We start from the raw sequence: 16948 nt of genomic DNA, 5'->3' as shown, positions 1-16948 counted from the left end.
AATTATACTCACACTTATTCATGTAAATTGCATGTTTTTAAGTTTCCTTCCTAATTTTGTGCTATGATTGAAAACATGCTTTTTTGGCCTTAAAATTGCTAATTTGTAATCTTCTCTTATTACCATTCGATGTCGTGATATGTGTGTTAAGTGTTTTCAGGTTTTATAGGAAAGGAATGGCTTAGAGGATGGAAAGGAAGCATGCAAAAGTGGAAGGAACACAAGAATTTGGAGATTTGAGAAGCTGGCCTCGATGCGCACGCATGGATAACGCGTACGCGTGACTGGTGCAGCAGACAAACGATGCGTACGTGAGGAAAGGTCAATATCCAGTGACGCGTACGCGTGGCTGACACGTATGCGTGACAAGCGTCACGTGCCTCAGTTACGAGAAAACGCTGGGGGCGATTTCTGGGCTGCTTTTGACCCAGTTTCAAGCTCAAAATTGAAGACAAGAGGCTGGGGAGTGGAGCTGATCATTCATGATTCATTCATTCACAATTTTCAGGTTCTAGATGTGGAATTCTAGAGAGAGAGGCTCTATCTCCTCTCTCTAGGTTTAAGGTTTCTTCTTTCAATTTCTCCTTAGGTTTAGGTTTCAGTCTTATTTTAATTTAGTTTTCTCTTGCTTTTATTTGTTCTAGCACTTTAGTTATCTACTTCTCTTATTGATTCCTTTATTTTACCCATTTAGTTTATGAACTCTTGTGTTACTTTCAATTTCCTTTTTAATGCGATTTTATCTACTTTTAATTTCTGATTGAGCACATTTTTATAATCCTTCTAGAGATCAGTTTGGAGCTTCTCAAGGAATTGATTACTTCCCTGGAAAAGACTTAAAGTTATACCATTCAATCGTCTAAGAAGAGGTCTTTTTCTTTTAAAAATATCCCCAAAAACATCAGAATTCCAACTTTTTAGAGAATTTTTGAAGCTTATCATACCATCAGACTAGGAATCCTACACATTCCAAGAATTCTCAACCAATCTGTGAAAATCACGGTGAGAAATTCAAGCAGCAATAAAACGGAAAGGTCTTCTGTGTCTATTGTAAGAGGCTTCAGTAGAGAGTTAGAGGCAGATGGCCGTGTGGTCAGACTTGAAATTAGGTAAATGCTTAAGGCTAGCTTCGGGGATGGCTAGCTGCTAGTCAAGGTTACACAGACCACGATCCAATCTCTCGACTAAATCACCCATTCTCTAAGTGAAAGGCTAGCCCATATAACCTAAATCTACCAATCTGCAATCAGAAACGCAACTTTGAAAGTCTGAGCAAGCTCCAGAATTAGCACTACGAGTACCCCTTTGTCTTTCATAATCATGAAGAAGAGCGTTAAAATATCCTAATATGCACCAATGAAGATTAATATTGGCTGCCAGGGAACGGAGGGAAGTCCAAAGGGATCTTCTATTCGGGCGTTGTGGGTTGCCATAAACAACAGAGAGGAGCCAGGTAGTAGCATTATTACTGGTAAGCCTAACATGAACAATTTGATGATTATGTTCTAAAATATCAACTTTCCAAGAACCTGAGTCCCACAGGCACCAAATTCCTTCCGAATGGCCATTAGCTTCCACAATAAAGGAATTATCAAATCCAATTTTGTCACGAATAGTAGCCCCACACGAACCATTTATATAAGTTTCAAGAAGAATAATGAAATTTGTATTATACTCTCTTCTAATATCTCTAATAAGAGTAGGAAAAGTTTTTCCTCCAGCACCTCTACAATTCCAACTTATAATATTCATCACAAAACAAACAGAGAAGGGGGAATCACCAAGGACAAAGTCACACCAAGGCTTGAGCCTGGGGTCTCGATTCGGACTTATCTGAGGAGTCAGCCCCATTATTGGGGTTCTTCTATACAATGAGAGCCTTGACATCATCTGGAGCTCTCCTAACGTTTTCCCCTGGCTCGTACCCTAATTCCATTGGCTTTGAAGAGGAACCAGTAGAAGGGGAAGCAATCATAGGATTAGAACAAATCGCATAGTCTTCAAATTGAATCTTTACCTTTTTTGCAGCAACATCAGCTTCGTATTGCTCCCGCCCTAATCGACGCATGTAATTCATAACGACACCCTCCATAGCTTCAAATTCAGGATCTTTAGATTTAGGGGTAGGGGAGGGAACATTCTTAGGAGTTGCCACCAAAGAGGAGGATGGCTTGGTAGTGGCTTTTGGGATGGACTTCACTAATTTCTCATTCTGGGTTGGCCCAACTTTATTAGATAAAGGTTTCTTGCCCATTTGGGGATTTTTGCCAGCACCTTGCTTTAGAACCTTTTTTTTAATGGGCTGGAGATTTGCTTTCTCTTTCTGGGCCTTATTAGGAGAAGCCCAATTATTGGTAATACTTGAAGATTTGCCTTCTACATGTGGTTCTCCCTCCAACGTAATTAGTGCACTTTCTTCTTGCAAAGCATTGAATCTTGACCAATGTTCCTTTCCCTGGTTATCCTCCTCATTAATAGACCTATGATTATAGAAAGAATCATGTCGTCGATTGCTTCCAGGATTATTCGGATTATTATTGCCATTTTTTCTTCTAAGTGGTCGTTTGACCATCATCTACGGCCCGAAACAAGGGGGATCTTGGTTATTGCTCGGAACACTTTGATTGTAGGAATCATGAGACTTTCCATTTTGGTCTGCGAAATCAACATGATTCTGATTATCAGAATTGATATTCTCCTCTTCTCCACCAGCATTGACTTGACTCGCCGGTTCTTTCATCGGAGTTTCATTACAATGATCTAACCGGTCACCATATTTTCCATAGGAGAAGCAGATTTGATGCAGACCTTCATATTAAATGTTTAAGACCTTGCCAAAGATAGAAATTCTGGGAACTAACTGCTTTCTCAGATCAATTTTGACACATATACATGCAAAATGACCTCTAGAGTAAATCAATGTAGTGTGATCGATCTTAAGCATGTGGCCAATAGTTGAACCCATTCTCCAAAGAAATCTATGGTTATAGAGTACGATTGGAAGGTTGGGAATACGAATCCAAGCAGCAACTTTCCTGACTTCTTTCTCAGAAGATAAAAAGAAGGGTATTTAACGTTGGACAATAAGATAGTGACTGGCAATCATCTAAGGCCCTTCCATTAGGGCATGATTATAGTCACCTTCATCTACAAAATGAACCAAAAAATAGTCACGATCTATGTCGATAACATTAATCTTACCTTTTTTAGCCCAATTGCGTTGGAGGCGTTGCTCCATAAATCCTAAGCCTACTCGTTTGCCCAAAACTTTGACCATGAGAGCAGCATGCCAAGGTTTGTACCATTCATTGAATTCATCTTTGGATATTGGAATTTTGGGGCATAAATCAAAGGGCTTCTCCACTTGATCATCATTCTCAGCAATTTTGTACCACTAGTCTTCCGGGTTTGGTTCATCTTCATCGATGGGATCAGTGATAAACCCCGTTTTCAAGGTTTATCTTGTGTTGGATTTAGAGCATTTTGCTAACCTTTTCTCACATTTAGCCAATGATTTAGCATGATTTTGCGATCTCTCTCTTATTTTGGCTTAAGTGTAAAAAGAATGCTTTTTGGCCTTTGATTAGACAACTTTACTTTCTTCTTGATTCTATAAGATGCCTTGATGTGTTTGTTAGTAATCTTAGGTTGAAAAGGCTAGGAATGGATCAAGGGAGCAAGGAAGGAAGCATGCAAGTGGAGAAGATCATGAAAAGCCAAAGAGTTGAATTCAGCCATGGACGCGCGCGCGCACCAGGCGCTTACGCGCACCTTGCAAAATCGCCCAGGGACGCGTACACGTGCTGTGCGCGTACGCGTCAGTGTTGATTTATAATTTTTTTAATGAAATCGTGGCCAGCAAATTTTCAAGGCCTACAGGGTCCAATCCAAGTCAACTTTGGCGCCAAAAACACTCAAAAGGACCAAGGATTGAGGGGAGGAGGGGGAGCATCAATCATAACACACATTAGGATTAGTTTTAGTCTTAGTTTTTAGAGAGAGAAGTTCTCACTTCTCTCTAGGATTAGAATTAGGGTTAGGTTTAGTTCAATAATTTAGATCTAGGTTTTAATTCATGCCTTTCTCTTCTTCTACCTTTCAATTCTATGTTGTTACATTCATCATTCTTCTATTGTTGTTATTTCTTTCTTCTATTTTGTTTGTAGATCTACTCTTGTTCATTCTATTTTCTTTTAATGCAATTTGAGGTAATTCATGTAGATCTTGTTTCCTTTAATTGTTGTTATTAATTCTTTGCAGTAATTGTTGTTAGATTTTATTGTTGTTATCCATTTACAATGCTTCTCTTTAGTACCTTCCAAGTGTTTGATGAAATACTTGGTTGGATTTTAGTGTAGATTTTGTTCCTCTTGGCCTAGGTGGAGTAATTAGTGACGCTTGAGTTATCTAATTCCTTTGTTGATTGACAATTAGAAGTTGCTAATTGATTTGGATACCACTAAAGCTAGTCTTTCCCTTGGGAGTTGGCTAGGACTTGTGGAATCAAGTTGATTCATCCACTTGACTTTCCTTCATAGTTAGAGGTTAACTAAGTGGTAGCAATGAACAATTGTGGTCACAATTGAGGAGGATAACTAGGATAGGACTTCTAATTCTCACAACCTTGCCAAGAGCTTTCTAGCCTTTAGTTTACTTTCTTGCCATTTACTTTTCATACCTCTTATCAAAAACCCAAATATAACTCATAACCAATAACAAGACACTCTATTGCAATTCCAAGGGAGAACGACCCGAGGTTCAATACTTCGGTTTATAAATTTAGGGGTTTGTACTAGTGACAAACAAATTTTTGTATGAAAGGACTATTGCTTGGTTTAGGAACTATATTACAACGAGCTTTCAATTGTGAAATCTAAACCACACAAAAGTTCCTAAAAAAAAGGGGGAGGGGGGGAGGACGCGCGCGCACGCTGTACACGCTCGCGTCCATGAGCGGATGCAACCCCATAGATTTTCCAGAGAGTTGGGCCCCTCTTGTGCAAAGGTTGAGCCTTTAGCCCAACTCGACCCACGCGGACGCGCACGGTATGCGTGCACGTCCCTGCAGCGATGAAGGGCAACACGCGAGTGCGCACGTCGCGCTTGCACGCAACTAGACCAGATGGCCAAGCACGCGGACGCACGCATTGCACATGCGCGTCCCTAAGCGGCTGGCCCCAGCCCATACATTCGTCCAGAGAGTTGTGCTAGTGCTGGGCCAGCACTGAGCCCTCAGCCCAATCCATAGCACTCGCACATGTACAGTACGCTTACGCGTGCTTGCTAATTCTTCCAGCCACGCATGAGCGCACGAGACGCTCCCGCGTCCATCCCTAAATCCATCAAGGCACCCGGACGCGCACTGTGCGCGCCCGCGTCAGTTCCAGAATTAGGATAACCCCAAGGCGTGACGAACACTCGCGCAGACGCCCCCTTCCACCCTTCCTCTTCTCCAATGTCTCTTCGCAACTCCCTCTTCTCCCCAGTCACCTCCGTCGGCCACGCCGTCGCCGTCGCTGCTTTCTTTCCTTCCCTCACCCCCGTTCTCTCTCTTCATCACTCATTCCTTTTTCCTCTCACTTCCTCACCCTCTCTGTCTTTCCTCAACCGCCACTGCGCCGGCTCTTGCGCCGCCGCCGAGGGGTCACTGCCGCCACCATCTGAGGCGGCCACTGCACTTTCATTCTCCCCTCCTCCCTACTGCCTACCCCCCATTCCATCCCTGGTCTGCTCCCAGGTCACTCCCCTGTTTCCCTTATTTCATTCTTTCTTCGTTCATTAGTTTACTGTTAATGTTTGTTAATTAGAATTTGAATTTTGATTGATAGGATAGATAGAAATTTCTGCTGTTAGGTAGTTAGGTTCTAGATAGAGGATTCTAGGCCTGATGATTGCACCGTATCTATTTACCTAATTGTGCATATATTGATTGCTTGCTGAGTGGTGTTGATCATTTTGCTGTGACGCATTCTTCATACTTTGCTGCCTGCTGCATTTTTCATTTTCTGATTCTGTTGTTGTTGCCTGGTTTTGTTCATCCCACTGATCATCATGTATACTGCCTTTTTGCTGCTGTTTGTTTATGCTTCTTGCCTTTTTAGATTCATATGCCTTTTCTGCTGTTATTTGCTGCCCGGAAACATCCGAATTACTGCCGAAATGTTGCCCAATTTTCTAGAATTGCTTTGTTTTCAAACATCTTGCTTATGATTGAACTTGTTGGCTTTGAAATTGCTTATTCACCAAGCTATAGCAAGTTCAATTCTTAGGTATCCTTGGGTCAGTTTTTCCATATTTCATACGTTTCCTATGACTTGCTTTGAACCATCCCTTGTTTATACTTTTCAAGTTAGTTGAATGTCTTATTCTTGTGCTTCACTCCCCATTCAATCTAACTTGTACTTTTATGCATATGGTTCTTGCATTGCAAATAATTGATGAATTTTACTTGTGTAACTCGCTTTCACTCAATTTCCTTTCTATCTTGCTTCGCGTTACACAACATGCAGTTAAACCTTGCAACATCAATTATTGCGATGAATTGACTGATGACTTGCTTTCAATTAATTGCATCATTCGCAATTTCATATTTCATCATCAATGACTGCACTTCCCTCATGAGTGTGAACATGAATGTGTACACATTTTGCAGTTCTCTTTTAATTAGGCCGTTTTCCATCATAACACTGACTACGAATCTCACTCTTTAACTCACTTACTAGTTTAACCCCCTAACTTCAGTTTTCATTTTGCTTAACTTTTTAACCATTCTTTTGAGTTATGATGGTGAATGCACCTAATATATAAGCTTTATGGTACATTGTTGAATTGTTTGAATTCTTGGTCAATAGTTATGTTTTCTGTGCTTAGTTACATTCCAAGTTTTCAATTTTGGTTCACATCATGATTACTTGTCTTTCATCTTACATCCTGAACTTGCTCTTCCTTGATTCCTGCTACTTGTTTAATTGTTTATACTCTGTTCTATTCTAATTTTCAAGATGTCGGCTAAAGAGAAAGGCAAGGCCACCTCCAGAAAGAGGAAAAGGGCCTCAGATTCCCCTTTCTCCCCTTATGTGAACTATTCGAAAAATTCTATTGATGAGGTGGAGAGGGCGAACCAATCCCTACCTGCCCAGGATTCAGTCAAGTTCCCGAATCTTTACTGTGAACTTCGGTCCCCGAGCTATAACTCAAAGAACTTGAACGTTGAAAAGAAGTTGGTCCTTCCATCTGATCTGAGACAAACAATTAATAACCGTATTGAGAGGATGGGTTTGGACTTTGTGGACGGAGAGCTTAGCCGGGTGAACCGGTCTTGGGTGCAGAAATTCTATTACAATTTCTTCCGCCACACCCTTGACTCGGTGCTGGTTAGAGGTGTTCAGGTGCCCATCACTGAGCAGGCTATTGAGGACGCCTTTATCTGTAGGCCCAAGGCAGGTGATACTGATGCCTTCGAGCAGGCCGAAGTGGATCTACACTGCATGACTTTCGATTTTGATGCCTTGAGGGCAGTGGTAGCTAACCTGGAGGCTCCCTGGGTCATGGATGCAGAAAACAAGGCACCAAAGGGGATGCGGTTTATCTATTTGAGCAAGGAGGCCAGGGTATGGCAGCAGATTTTCGCCCACTACCTCATGCCGACTACCCACTTCTCAGAGATCCCTATGGCTCTGTTGATCCTGATCAGCTGTGTGCTGGAGGGGAAGGAGGTCTATTACCCCCGGCTGATCAGGCAGTTCATATGGTGGGCCCACATCAGAGGTATCTTTCCATTTCTCGTCCTTGTCACCCAGATGATTCAGCGGGCTGGTGTCCAGTGACTCCCAGAGGATGTCTCACCACCCTACCGCTCCCTGAGAAGGAGCCGGTGACCATTCCATGAGGGTCTTGGGTGAACGAGAAGCCTCCTTCCCGGCGCCGATCTAGAGCTAGAGCAGCGGAGGGGGGAGCTTGACCCTCTTCGTCATCAGCCCCAGCGGGATCCTCTGCATCAGCAGCTGCAGCAGCACTTCCTTTACCACCACCACCACCAGCACCTCAGCCGACCTACTTATTGGTTCAACGTCTTTTCCAGTTCATGGAGCGCGGCCAGCGTCAGATCATGCGTTGCCTGGATCGAATTGACTAGATGTGTGTGGCTCAGGGCCTTGAGCTGCCCCCTTTGCCAGGGTCTTCCGGTTCGGATGAGGAGACCCACGAGGAGGAGCATGCAGATTTACACGATGAGGATACTCATGAGGAGGTACCGGTTCATGTGGAGGCACCATCCCAGACCCAGGCTACTCAGGAGACACCTCAGCCACAGCCCCAGCCAGAGCCAGAGCCGACTGGTGTACCTCTCTCTGAGCCTGAGGATTAGCATCGGGGACGATGCTTGATCTTAAGTGTGGGGAGGTTGCCGTTGGCACCATTGGTGGATCGGTGAACATTTTGGCATATTTTCTACTTATATTCTCCTAGTTATCTTGTTTTGCACATCGTTGTATATATTGGTTGTTTTGGATTACTTTAGATACTTTTGCCTTAGTTGTTGTATACTTTGTCATTTTGGATGTTAGGTATTTTGAATGCTAGATTTCATACTTTAGTTGGATTTTTCTTATATAGTTATCTTTTAGCTTATGGTGGTGATTAGAAATTGTTTTGGAATTGTTAAGACCTAGTTAACCCTTTTTCATATGAAACCTGTTTTGATTGAAAAGAAAAGGGTGAACTAAGGAATTTTTCATAAACTCTCAATCACAACAGTGCATTAATAAGCTTAGTCAAAATGATGAAATTTTCGAAAGAATCCATTCATAGAGCACACCCCAATTGATTGAAAATTTTTGTAACTTGCTTGAATTCATACTTTATGAAGCATGTATTGAGCCAAGAACACAAGCATGTGAGATTTGAGCCTATTGATGTGGTTACATTTTACAACCACCCATTTTCCATTCTTGTGTGTGATTATCTCTTCCTATGATTGTGATCCTTGGTTTGCTTGATTCCATATGTCCATTTATTCCTTGTATTCATACATTTATATGATTGAGGCCATTATTTCAATTAGCTCACTTACCCAAATATCCTACCTTCTATCCTCCATTGTTAACCAATTTTGAGCCTACACTTAACCCAATTGTTCTAATTTTAGCACATTACAAGCCTAAAGCAGAAAACAATAAAGTCCCTTGTTTGGATCTTTGATTGGCTTAGGCTAGTGAGAGTGTCTTATATTCAAGTTTGGGGAGATTAGGAACATTGATTGGGATAAAAGAGTATTTTGCATTTGTATTTGGGAAATTGGGTGCATGCTCATGTATTGATTAAATGTATAGACCTTATGCAAAAAAAAAAAAGAAAAAGAAAGGAATAAAAAGGGACAAAATGCCCCAAAGCAAGGCTCAATAAAGATCAATGCATAAGTGTTGGAAAAATCAAAAGAAATGCATGATCATGTAAAAAGTGAAGGATGGTTGGTTAGGGTAGATTAGAATTTGTATAGGTCATTGTATAGATTAGGTGGTAAAGTCTAGGTTAATCAAAGATTCAAATCTCTAGTCCACTTAACCATACATGATCCTACTTTGACCCTAACCCCATTACAACCTATGAGAAAGACCTCATGATGAATGAATGCATACATTGAATGATTGTTGATTGTTAGATGAAGAACAAACTTTGAAAAACGTGATTAGGAGAGAATTGAGTGAATAAACCCCTAAACACTTGAGTGAATATAGCGGATACACATCTGGTGACGGTTCAATAGCTCAATTACATGTATTCACCCCTATTATCTATATTCTTGCAAGTTTGAAATTCTTCTGACAATTCAATACAATTGTGGTTTGGACTTGATCCCTATTATTCTAGCTCTTATGCTCATATATTTATTCTCTTGGAAGTTGAATTATTTTGACCAAGCATTTGCATTCACCCTAGGTAGTTGCATTTAGATAGAATTCGTGTAGTTTAGTGCATTGATAAATGTCATATCCCTTCGCTTCATTCTTGGTTAAGCATGAGGGCATGCTTGGTTTAAGTGTGGGAACGTTGATAAACCCTATTTTCAGGGTTTATCTTGTATTGGATTTAGAGCATTTTGCTAACCTTTTCTCATATTTAGCCAATAATTTAGCATGATTTTGCGATCTCTCCCTTATTTGTGCTTAAGTGTAAAAAGCATGCTTTTTGGCCTTTGATTAGATAACTTTACTTTCTCCTTGATTCCATAAGATGCCTTGATGTGTTTGTTAGTAATCTCAGGTTGAAAAGGCTAGGAATGGATCAAGGGAGCAAGGAAGGAAGCATGCAAGTGGAGAAGATCATGAAAAGCCAAAGAGTTGAATTCAGCCATGGACGCGCGCGCGCACCAGGCACTTATGCGCACCTTGCGAAATCGCCCAGGGACACGTACGCGTGCTGTGCGCGTACGCGTCGGTGTTAATTTATGATTTTTTTTAATGAAATCGTGGCCAGCGAATTCTCAAGGCCTGCAGGGTCCAATCCAAGTCAACTTTGGCGCCAAAAACACTCAAGGACCAAGGATTGAGGGGAGGAGGGGGAGCATCAATCATAACACACATTAGGATTAGTTTTAGTCTTAGTTTTTAGAGAGAGAAGTTCTCACTTCTCTCTAGGATTAGAATTAGGGTTAGGTTTAGTTCAATAATTTAGATCTAGGTTTTAATTCATGCCTTTCTCTTCTTCTACCTTTCAATTCTATGTTGTTGCATTCATTATTCTTCTATTGTTGTTATTTCTTTCTTCTATTTTGTTTGTAGATCTACTCTTGTTCATTCTATTTCCTTTTAATGCAATTTGAGGTAATTCATGTAGATCTTGTTTCCTTTAATTGTTGTTATTAATTCTTTGCAATAATTGTTATTAGATTTTATTGTTGTTATCCATTTACTATGCTTCTCTTTAGTACCTTCCAAGTGTTTGATGAAATGCTTGGTTGGATTTTATTGTAGATTTTGTTCCTCTTGGCCTAGGTGGAGTAGTTAGTGACGCTTGAGTTATCTAATTCCTTTGTTGATTGACAATTAGAAGTTGCTAATTGATTTGGATACCACTAAAGCTAGTCTTTCCCTTGGGAGTTGGCTAGGACTTGTGGAATCAGGTTGATTCATCCACTTGACTTTCCTTCATAGTTAGAGGTTAACTAAGTGGTAGCAATGAACAATTGTGATCACAATTGAGGAGGATAACTAGGATAGGACTTCTAATTCTCACAACCTTGCCAAGAGCTTTCTAGCCTTTAGTTTACTTTCTTGCCATTTACTTTTCATACCTCTTATCAAAAACCCCAAATATAACTCATAACCAATAACAAGACACTCAATTGCAATTCCAAGGGAGAACGACCCGAGGTTCAATACTTCAGTTTATAAATTTAGGGGTTTGTACTAGTGACAAACAAATTTTTGTATGAAAGGACTATTGCTTGATTTAGGAACTATATTACAACGAGCTTTCAATTGTGAAATCTAAACCACACAAAAGTTCTTCTCATCAATCAGCAACAAGGTCGTCACCCTTGACACTGGGTCTAGCAGGTTTGAGTAGAGACTCCTTATAAGACACTTTGGTTATCATAGGAGTATCTTCATTTTGATGGTTAATATCCATCTCATCACTCGGTCGATTAAGATCAACATGATCTCTTGTTTTGACTTTTTTTGTACTTCGTTGCACTAAATCTTCCTCTTGACGGAAAACCCTACCAGAGCTATCCATACTCAATCCTCTAGAAAGACTTTCGATTCATGTTTGATTTTCAAATTTAATTAGATTAATGTCTCCCCTTTGTGAGAATGATATAGCTTGAACTTTGGTTATCTAGGAATTTACTAAGTGGCTAGAGTAGTTTCACGTCACAAACCAACAAATGCTAGCAATTGGAATGATAAAAAAGAGCAGCCAAATAGATATTCACCGGATTACTTGCAATTTGGGACTAAATGGAGATTTGTGAAATTTTTACGGGTGGAGGCCTGTCCACGTGAAATAAACTGGGATGGGGACATAGTTACCATCTTCAAGGGACCCGTTAAATCCACACAAATATAAAATTACTAATTTATCCTTATATATATATATATATATATATATATATATATATATATATATATATTCAGTTCCTAAATTTAGTAATCCTAATTTCTGTCTCCAATTTAAACTCTTTTTTTTCCTTCTAGAGTCATTCGTAGCCTTGATTTTATATCTACTCTTCCTCTAACTCACTTTCTCTACCTCTTAAGTTCGTCGTTATGTCGCTCAGTCTCGCCCTAAAATATTATATTATGTTATTATGTTATTATGTTGGAATATGTTTTTATATTTTTTTAAATGTTATTTTTTATAATGAATATATTATGAGTTGTATTGAATTATATTGAATTGATTATTTTATGATTATTATATTATAGATTTTTTTGTTATTTTTTTAAAAAATTTACAAAGAATATCCATAGATAATCGTGGGTATCTGCATTCGCTAAGGGGATAATTAAATAGGGGGACTTGCGATGAAGATGGAGAGCGAACAAGGGATATTTGTTTTTTTAAACGAGAGTGAAGGACGGGGAAAGGGGTTCGCCGTACCCACACGAGTATCTATTACTATATCTAACTAACAATGAAAATTCAATTTGAGCCGATTTGAGATAGGACACGTGAACTTTATCTGTATTGGGTTTTAAGACAAAGAATCTAATTCGGATTTAGGATCCTAACAATAGACCTAGGTAGAACTTACTCACTTGTGTTAATATTTTGAGTCATTGCTGTAATAAATACTATACTATTAAGTATAATTATATTTAGTATATATAAAAGTTAGGTATACTTACAATAGATTTTATAATCAAACTAAAAAAGCTCTAATTATCTTTTTTTTCTTTTTTAATTTTAAATATTATTTACTATCTTAATGAAAAAGTGAATAATAATAGTCACTCACATAATTAAAATAGTTCATCCTAATATATACATGACACTACATATATCAAGAATTATTATATGTGACAAATTATTTTTTTATTTTTAAAAGATAATTTATATGTAAATCAACTAATCTTTATAACATATGATCTATTGCATCATTTTTCTCCTCTCTTAATATGAATAAATTTATGAATTTAATATACAAAATATAATTTATATTATTTAACATACGAAATAAGTAACTTAAGCCATAAGATAATAAATATAATAGTACAAATATCTACATATTTATTAGTATTAAAAAATATACAAATAATATAAACATGATTTTTTTGGTAGAAAAGTAATAATAAAGGTTATTAATTAAGTTAATTACATAATAAAAAATAAGATCACTATTTTCACATACTACAAAGTTTATAAAAAAATTTAGACAATAAATCAATACTCAATAAATTATACATTAGCTCTATTAAAAAAATTAAATTATATGTTAGATATTATTATTTGTGTACTAATATATATATATATATATATATATATATATATATATATATATATATATATATTGATTGTTAAGTTATAATTAATTTCTAACTCAATTTTTGGTAATTGAAATTTAAATAATTGAAATTATTAAATGCTGAATATTTTGTACCTAACTAATTTTGTTTTTGTTATTAAAATTTTAAAAAAAGTGAGTTGTTAATCAATTCTGAATTCAAAATTAAATTTAAATTTGTGTAAGAAAATATTTTGAATTTTTTCATTAACCAGAATTAATTTTAAAATAAAAAATTATTTTGTAAAGCATATTATAAGATAGTGTAATCATTTGTTTTTTTTAATGGCAATTATTGCCACATAAAATGATATAAAAATAGAAAAAATATATTTATCAATCTAGGAATAATAATTCATTTTTCAATAGAATAAATTATATATTGAATAACAAAAGTTATTATAATTTCTTTTTACACAAACTAATACTTAACGACAATATTTTGGTATAATATTACCAAGAAATATTAATTAATCTAATAGCTTTTGTAATGATACAAGTTTATAAGTTTAGAAGCTTGAAAATCATGTCATAAAATATAAAATTTTAACTGGTAACAATGTTGATCGTATTGTTTGACTTCCTGAATGAATATGATACCAATAAATAAAGCTATCACAGATCGAGAACTAATTCTCAACGAACTGAAGCTCCATTTATTATGGGTTTGCTGCTAGCCAATGAGTTGTTACATATACAAGTCGAAATTCAAAACTCTAATACTTACTTAGGTAGACGAGTGAGATGACCACTCAACCAATCCAAATCAGTTAAGACAAATATTAATTATTTTTAATATTTTTAACATTAAAATAATTAAACTTTTGATTTTAATTATAACTTTGTAAAATATTTATAGTAATAATTATTATATATAATTTTTGTTTAATCTCTTTTAATAAAAAAATTTATATATTTTTATCAATTATCTCGTACAATGTACGGAAATATACACTAGTTTTAATAAATATCAGTATAAATTAGGATTTTTTATTTAATAAATAAATTAATTATAATAATTATTGAAATAAATAATTTAAAAAATATTTACCGAAATAAATACCCATCTCTTATCTCGTTCACAGTGTAAACCAGATAACATGTATCTCGTTTAATTATAAATAATTAAATATATGTATTTATAAATAATTAAATATAATTTTTGAAAATAATAAAAAATATTGATAATTTAAATTGGACAAAACTCTTAAAACTGGAATATTTCAACTAATAGGAAAGAGGGATGGTTTTAAATAATAGGAAAGATAAGCAATCTATTTTAAATAATAGAAAAGATGAACTGTTCACTATTAACACGTTTACTTTCCTAACCGTTGAAATAAGTAAAAACACACATAAGTGCACTGTTAAATTGTCCACTATTAACATGGTTATTTTTTTTAGTTACCCATTATTAATATTATTGCTTCTTCTATTCACTTACTTTCATCCATGGATGGTTTTTTATTAGGATTTATATAAAAATTTAAAATTTTGTTTGTTGTACGGGAGTACGTAAAAATTTTATTTGTTGCGTGGGAGTACATAAAAATTTGAAATATAATTTAAATAACCTTATCCTAAAAAGAATTCAATGGAGATGGATTGATTGGTTGGATGATTCCCATTAATGAATAAGAGTTAATCCCTATTCGATCGAAAGAAAGGTAACCGTATTAATAGTGGACAGTTTAACTGTGCACTTATCCACTTTGAAAGTAAATATGTTAATATGCTTATTTTAAATTAATTGTCCATCTTTCCTATTATTTAAAATGAACGGTTTATCTTTCCTATTATTTAAAATCATCTATCTTTCCAATTATTTGAAAGTTTCTTTTTTAAAAGTTTGGTCCAATTTAAATTATTAATATTTTTTATTATTTTTAAAAATTATATTTAATTATTTATAAATATATATATATCTCGTTCTCGTTTACATTGTAAACGAGATATATGAAAATTGAAAAACTACACATATCTCATTACACGGTAAACGAAATACGTGCAAAATTATCTCGTTTACAGTGTAAACGAGATAAGAGAAGACTATTATTTTGGTAAATATTTTTAAAATTATTTATTTAAGTAATTATTATAATTATTTTATTTATTAAAATAAAAAATCCGTATAAATTATATTAATTTTTATATATAAATTCTAATAAATATATACATATATATTATATTATATTATATTATATTATATTATATATATATATAATTTTTTTAAATATAAGTATAAATTATTATTGATCAAATAATAATTTAAAATAATAATATTTACTAATGATATAATATTATTAATATTTTTACAGCATAAGGTATAGTTTTTATTTCTAAAAATGTCGAAAATATAAATTTTGCATAAAATAATATCAGCGAATAGTTTTAATGAAATAAATTTTAGAAAAATAAATGTTTTGCAAAACAAATTGAGAAAATAATGTATAAGAAAATCCAATACTCGTAACAAATATCAAAATGTTTAATTACGAACTCATAATTAGTAGCTTAATTCAACTTGTCAGTTAAATTATTATCCAAAGGAACATATAATTAAGGGCAAATGACTTGGTTAAACCAAGTGCATTTTAATATGTCCTGAATGTTTCAAATTGAAAATTGCAACGTCAAAGTCTTAATGTTGATTTCTATATAAATCGAATTGAGTGAATTTGATTTAACCTAACATGTAGTAAATCAAATTTAAATGATTCAAATTAAGTGAAAAAAGAATATGAATGCAAATCGAATCAAATCAATTCGAATTACGTTCGTGGTAAGAAAATGAATAAATCGAATTTAGTGAATTCGATTTCAGAAAACATGTTCGATTTAGCCCACAGAATTCAAAACCAACGTAAATTGAACTTACTTGTTTCGATTTACATCCAATTGGAACGAGCATAATTTGAATCAAATTGATTCGATTTTCTTGCTTCTTCGCTATATAAATAAATCGAAGTCACTTGATTCGAACCCAGAAATCTCATACCCCACCCCCAACCCCACCACCCAGTTCTGAGATTCTCTGAAAGCAACCCGGTTTGGACCGACTCTGCATGCATGGAGGACGACCCAAATCGTCTGTATCGACTTGATGGAGTCGCGCATATTGTTGGAGCTGTCCACCTCGAGGTTAGTGTTTTTTAATATTTAATTTATTTTTTAAATAAATTAGTAGTTAGTTAGAACTTTTAGTGTATGATTTTTAAAATAAATCCAGAAACAGATATTTGAGTTCAGTTCATGTCAGACTTAGTGAGTCATTAACTATAGAATAGGGTTAGTTGTAGAGTAATGAACATGGTTAAGTACTGGTTTTTATGTTTGTTAATAAAAAGAACATGTTTTTATCTCATATTAGTAATTTTTTGTTAATACGAAGAATTGGATCGTGAGTAATGTAGTGGTTAGCGTTTCTATCTATAAAAGATT

General features: G+C 35.5%; 1 protein-coding gene across 1 annotated transcript; it reads right to left on the bottom strand.

Moving 5' to 3' along the window:
• Positions 1-1212: 1212 nt before the first annotated feature.
• LOC112735091 (uncharacterized) lies at positions 1213-1851 on the bottom strand. The gene has a single exon (XM_025784661.1). The coding sequence runs from the start codon at positions 1849-1851 to the stop codon at positions 1213-1215; it is 639 nt and encodes a 212-aa protein (XP_025640446.1).
• Positions 1852-16948: the final 15097 nt, after the last annotated feature.

The sequence above is a fragment of the Arachis hypogaea genome, chromosome 13 (assembly GCF_003086295.3).
Source record: "Arachis hypogaea cultivar Tifrunner chromosome 13, arahy.Tifrunner.gnm2.J5K5, whole genome shotgun sequence".
Lineage (NCBI taxonomy): Eukaryota > Viridiplantae > Streptophyta > Magnoliopsida > Fabales > Fabaceae > Arachis > Arachis hypogaea.
The sequence above is the reverse complement of the archived record's forward strand: the minus strand, read 5'-3'. Positions and strand labels throughout refer to the sequence as shown.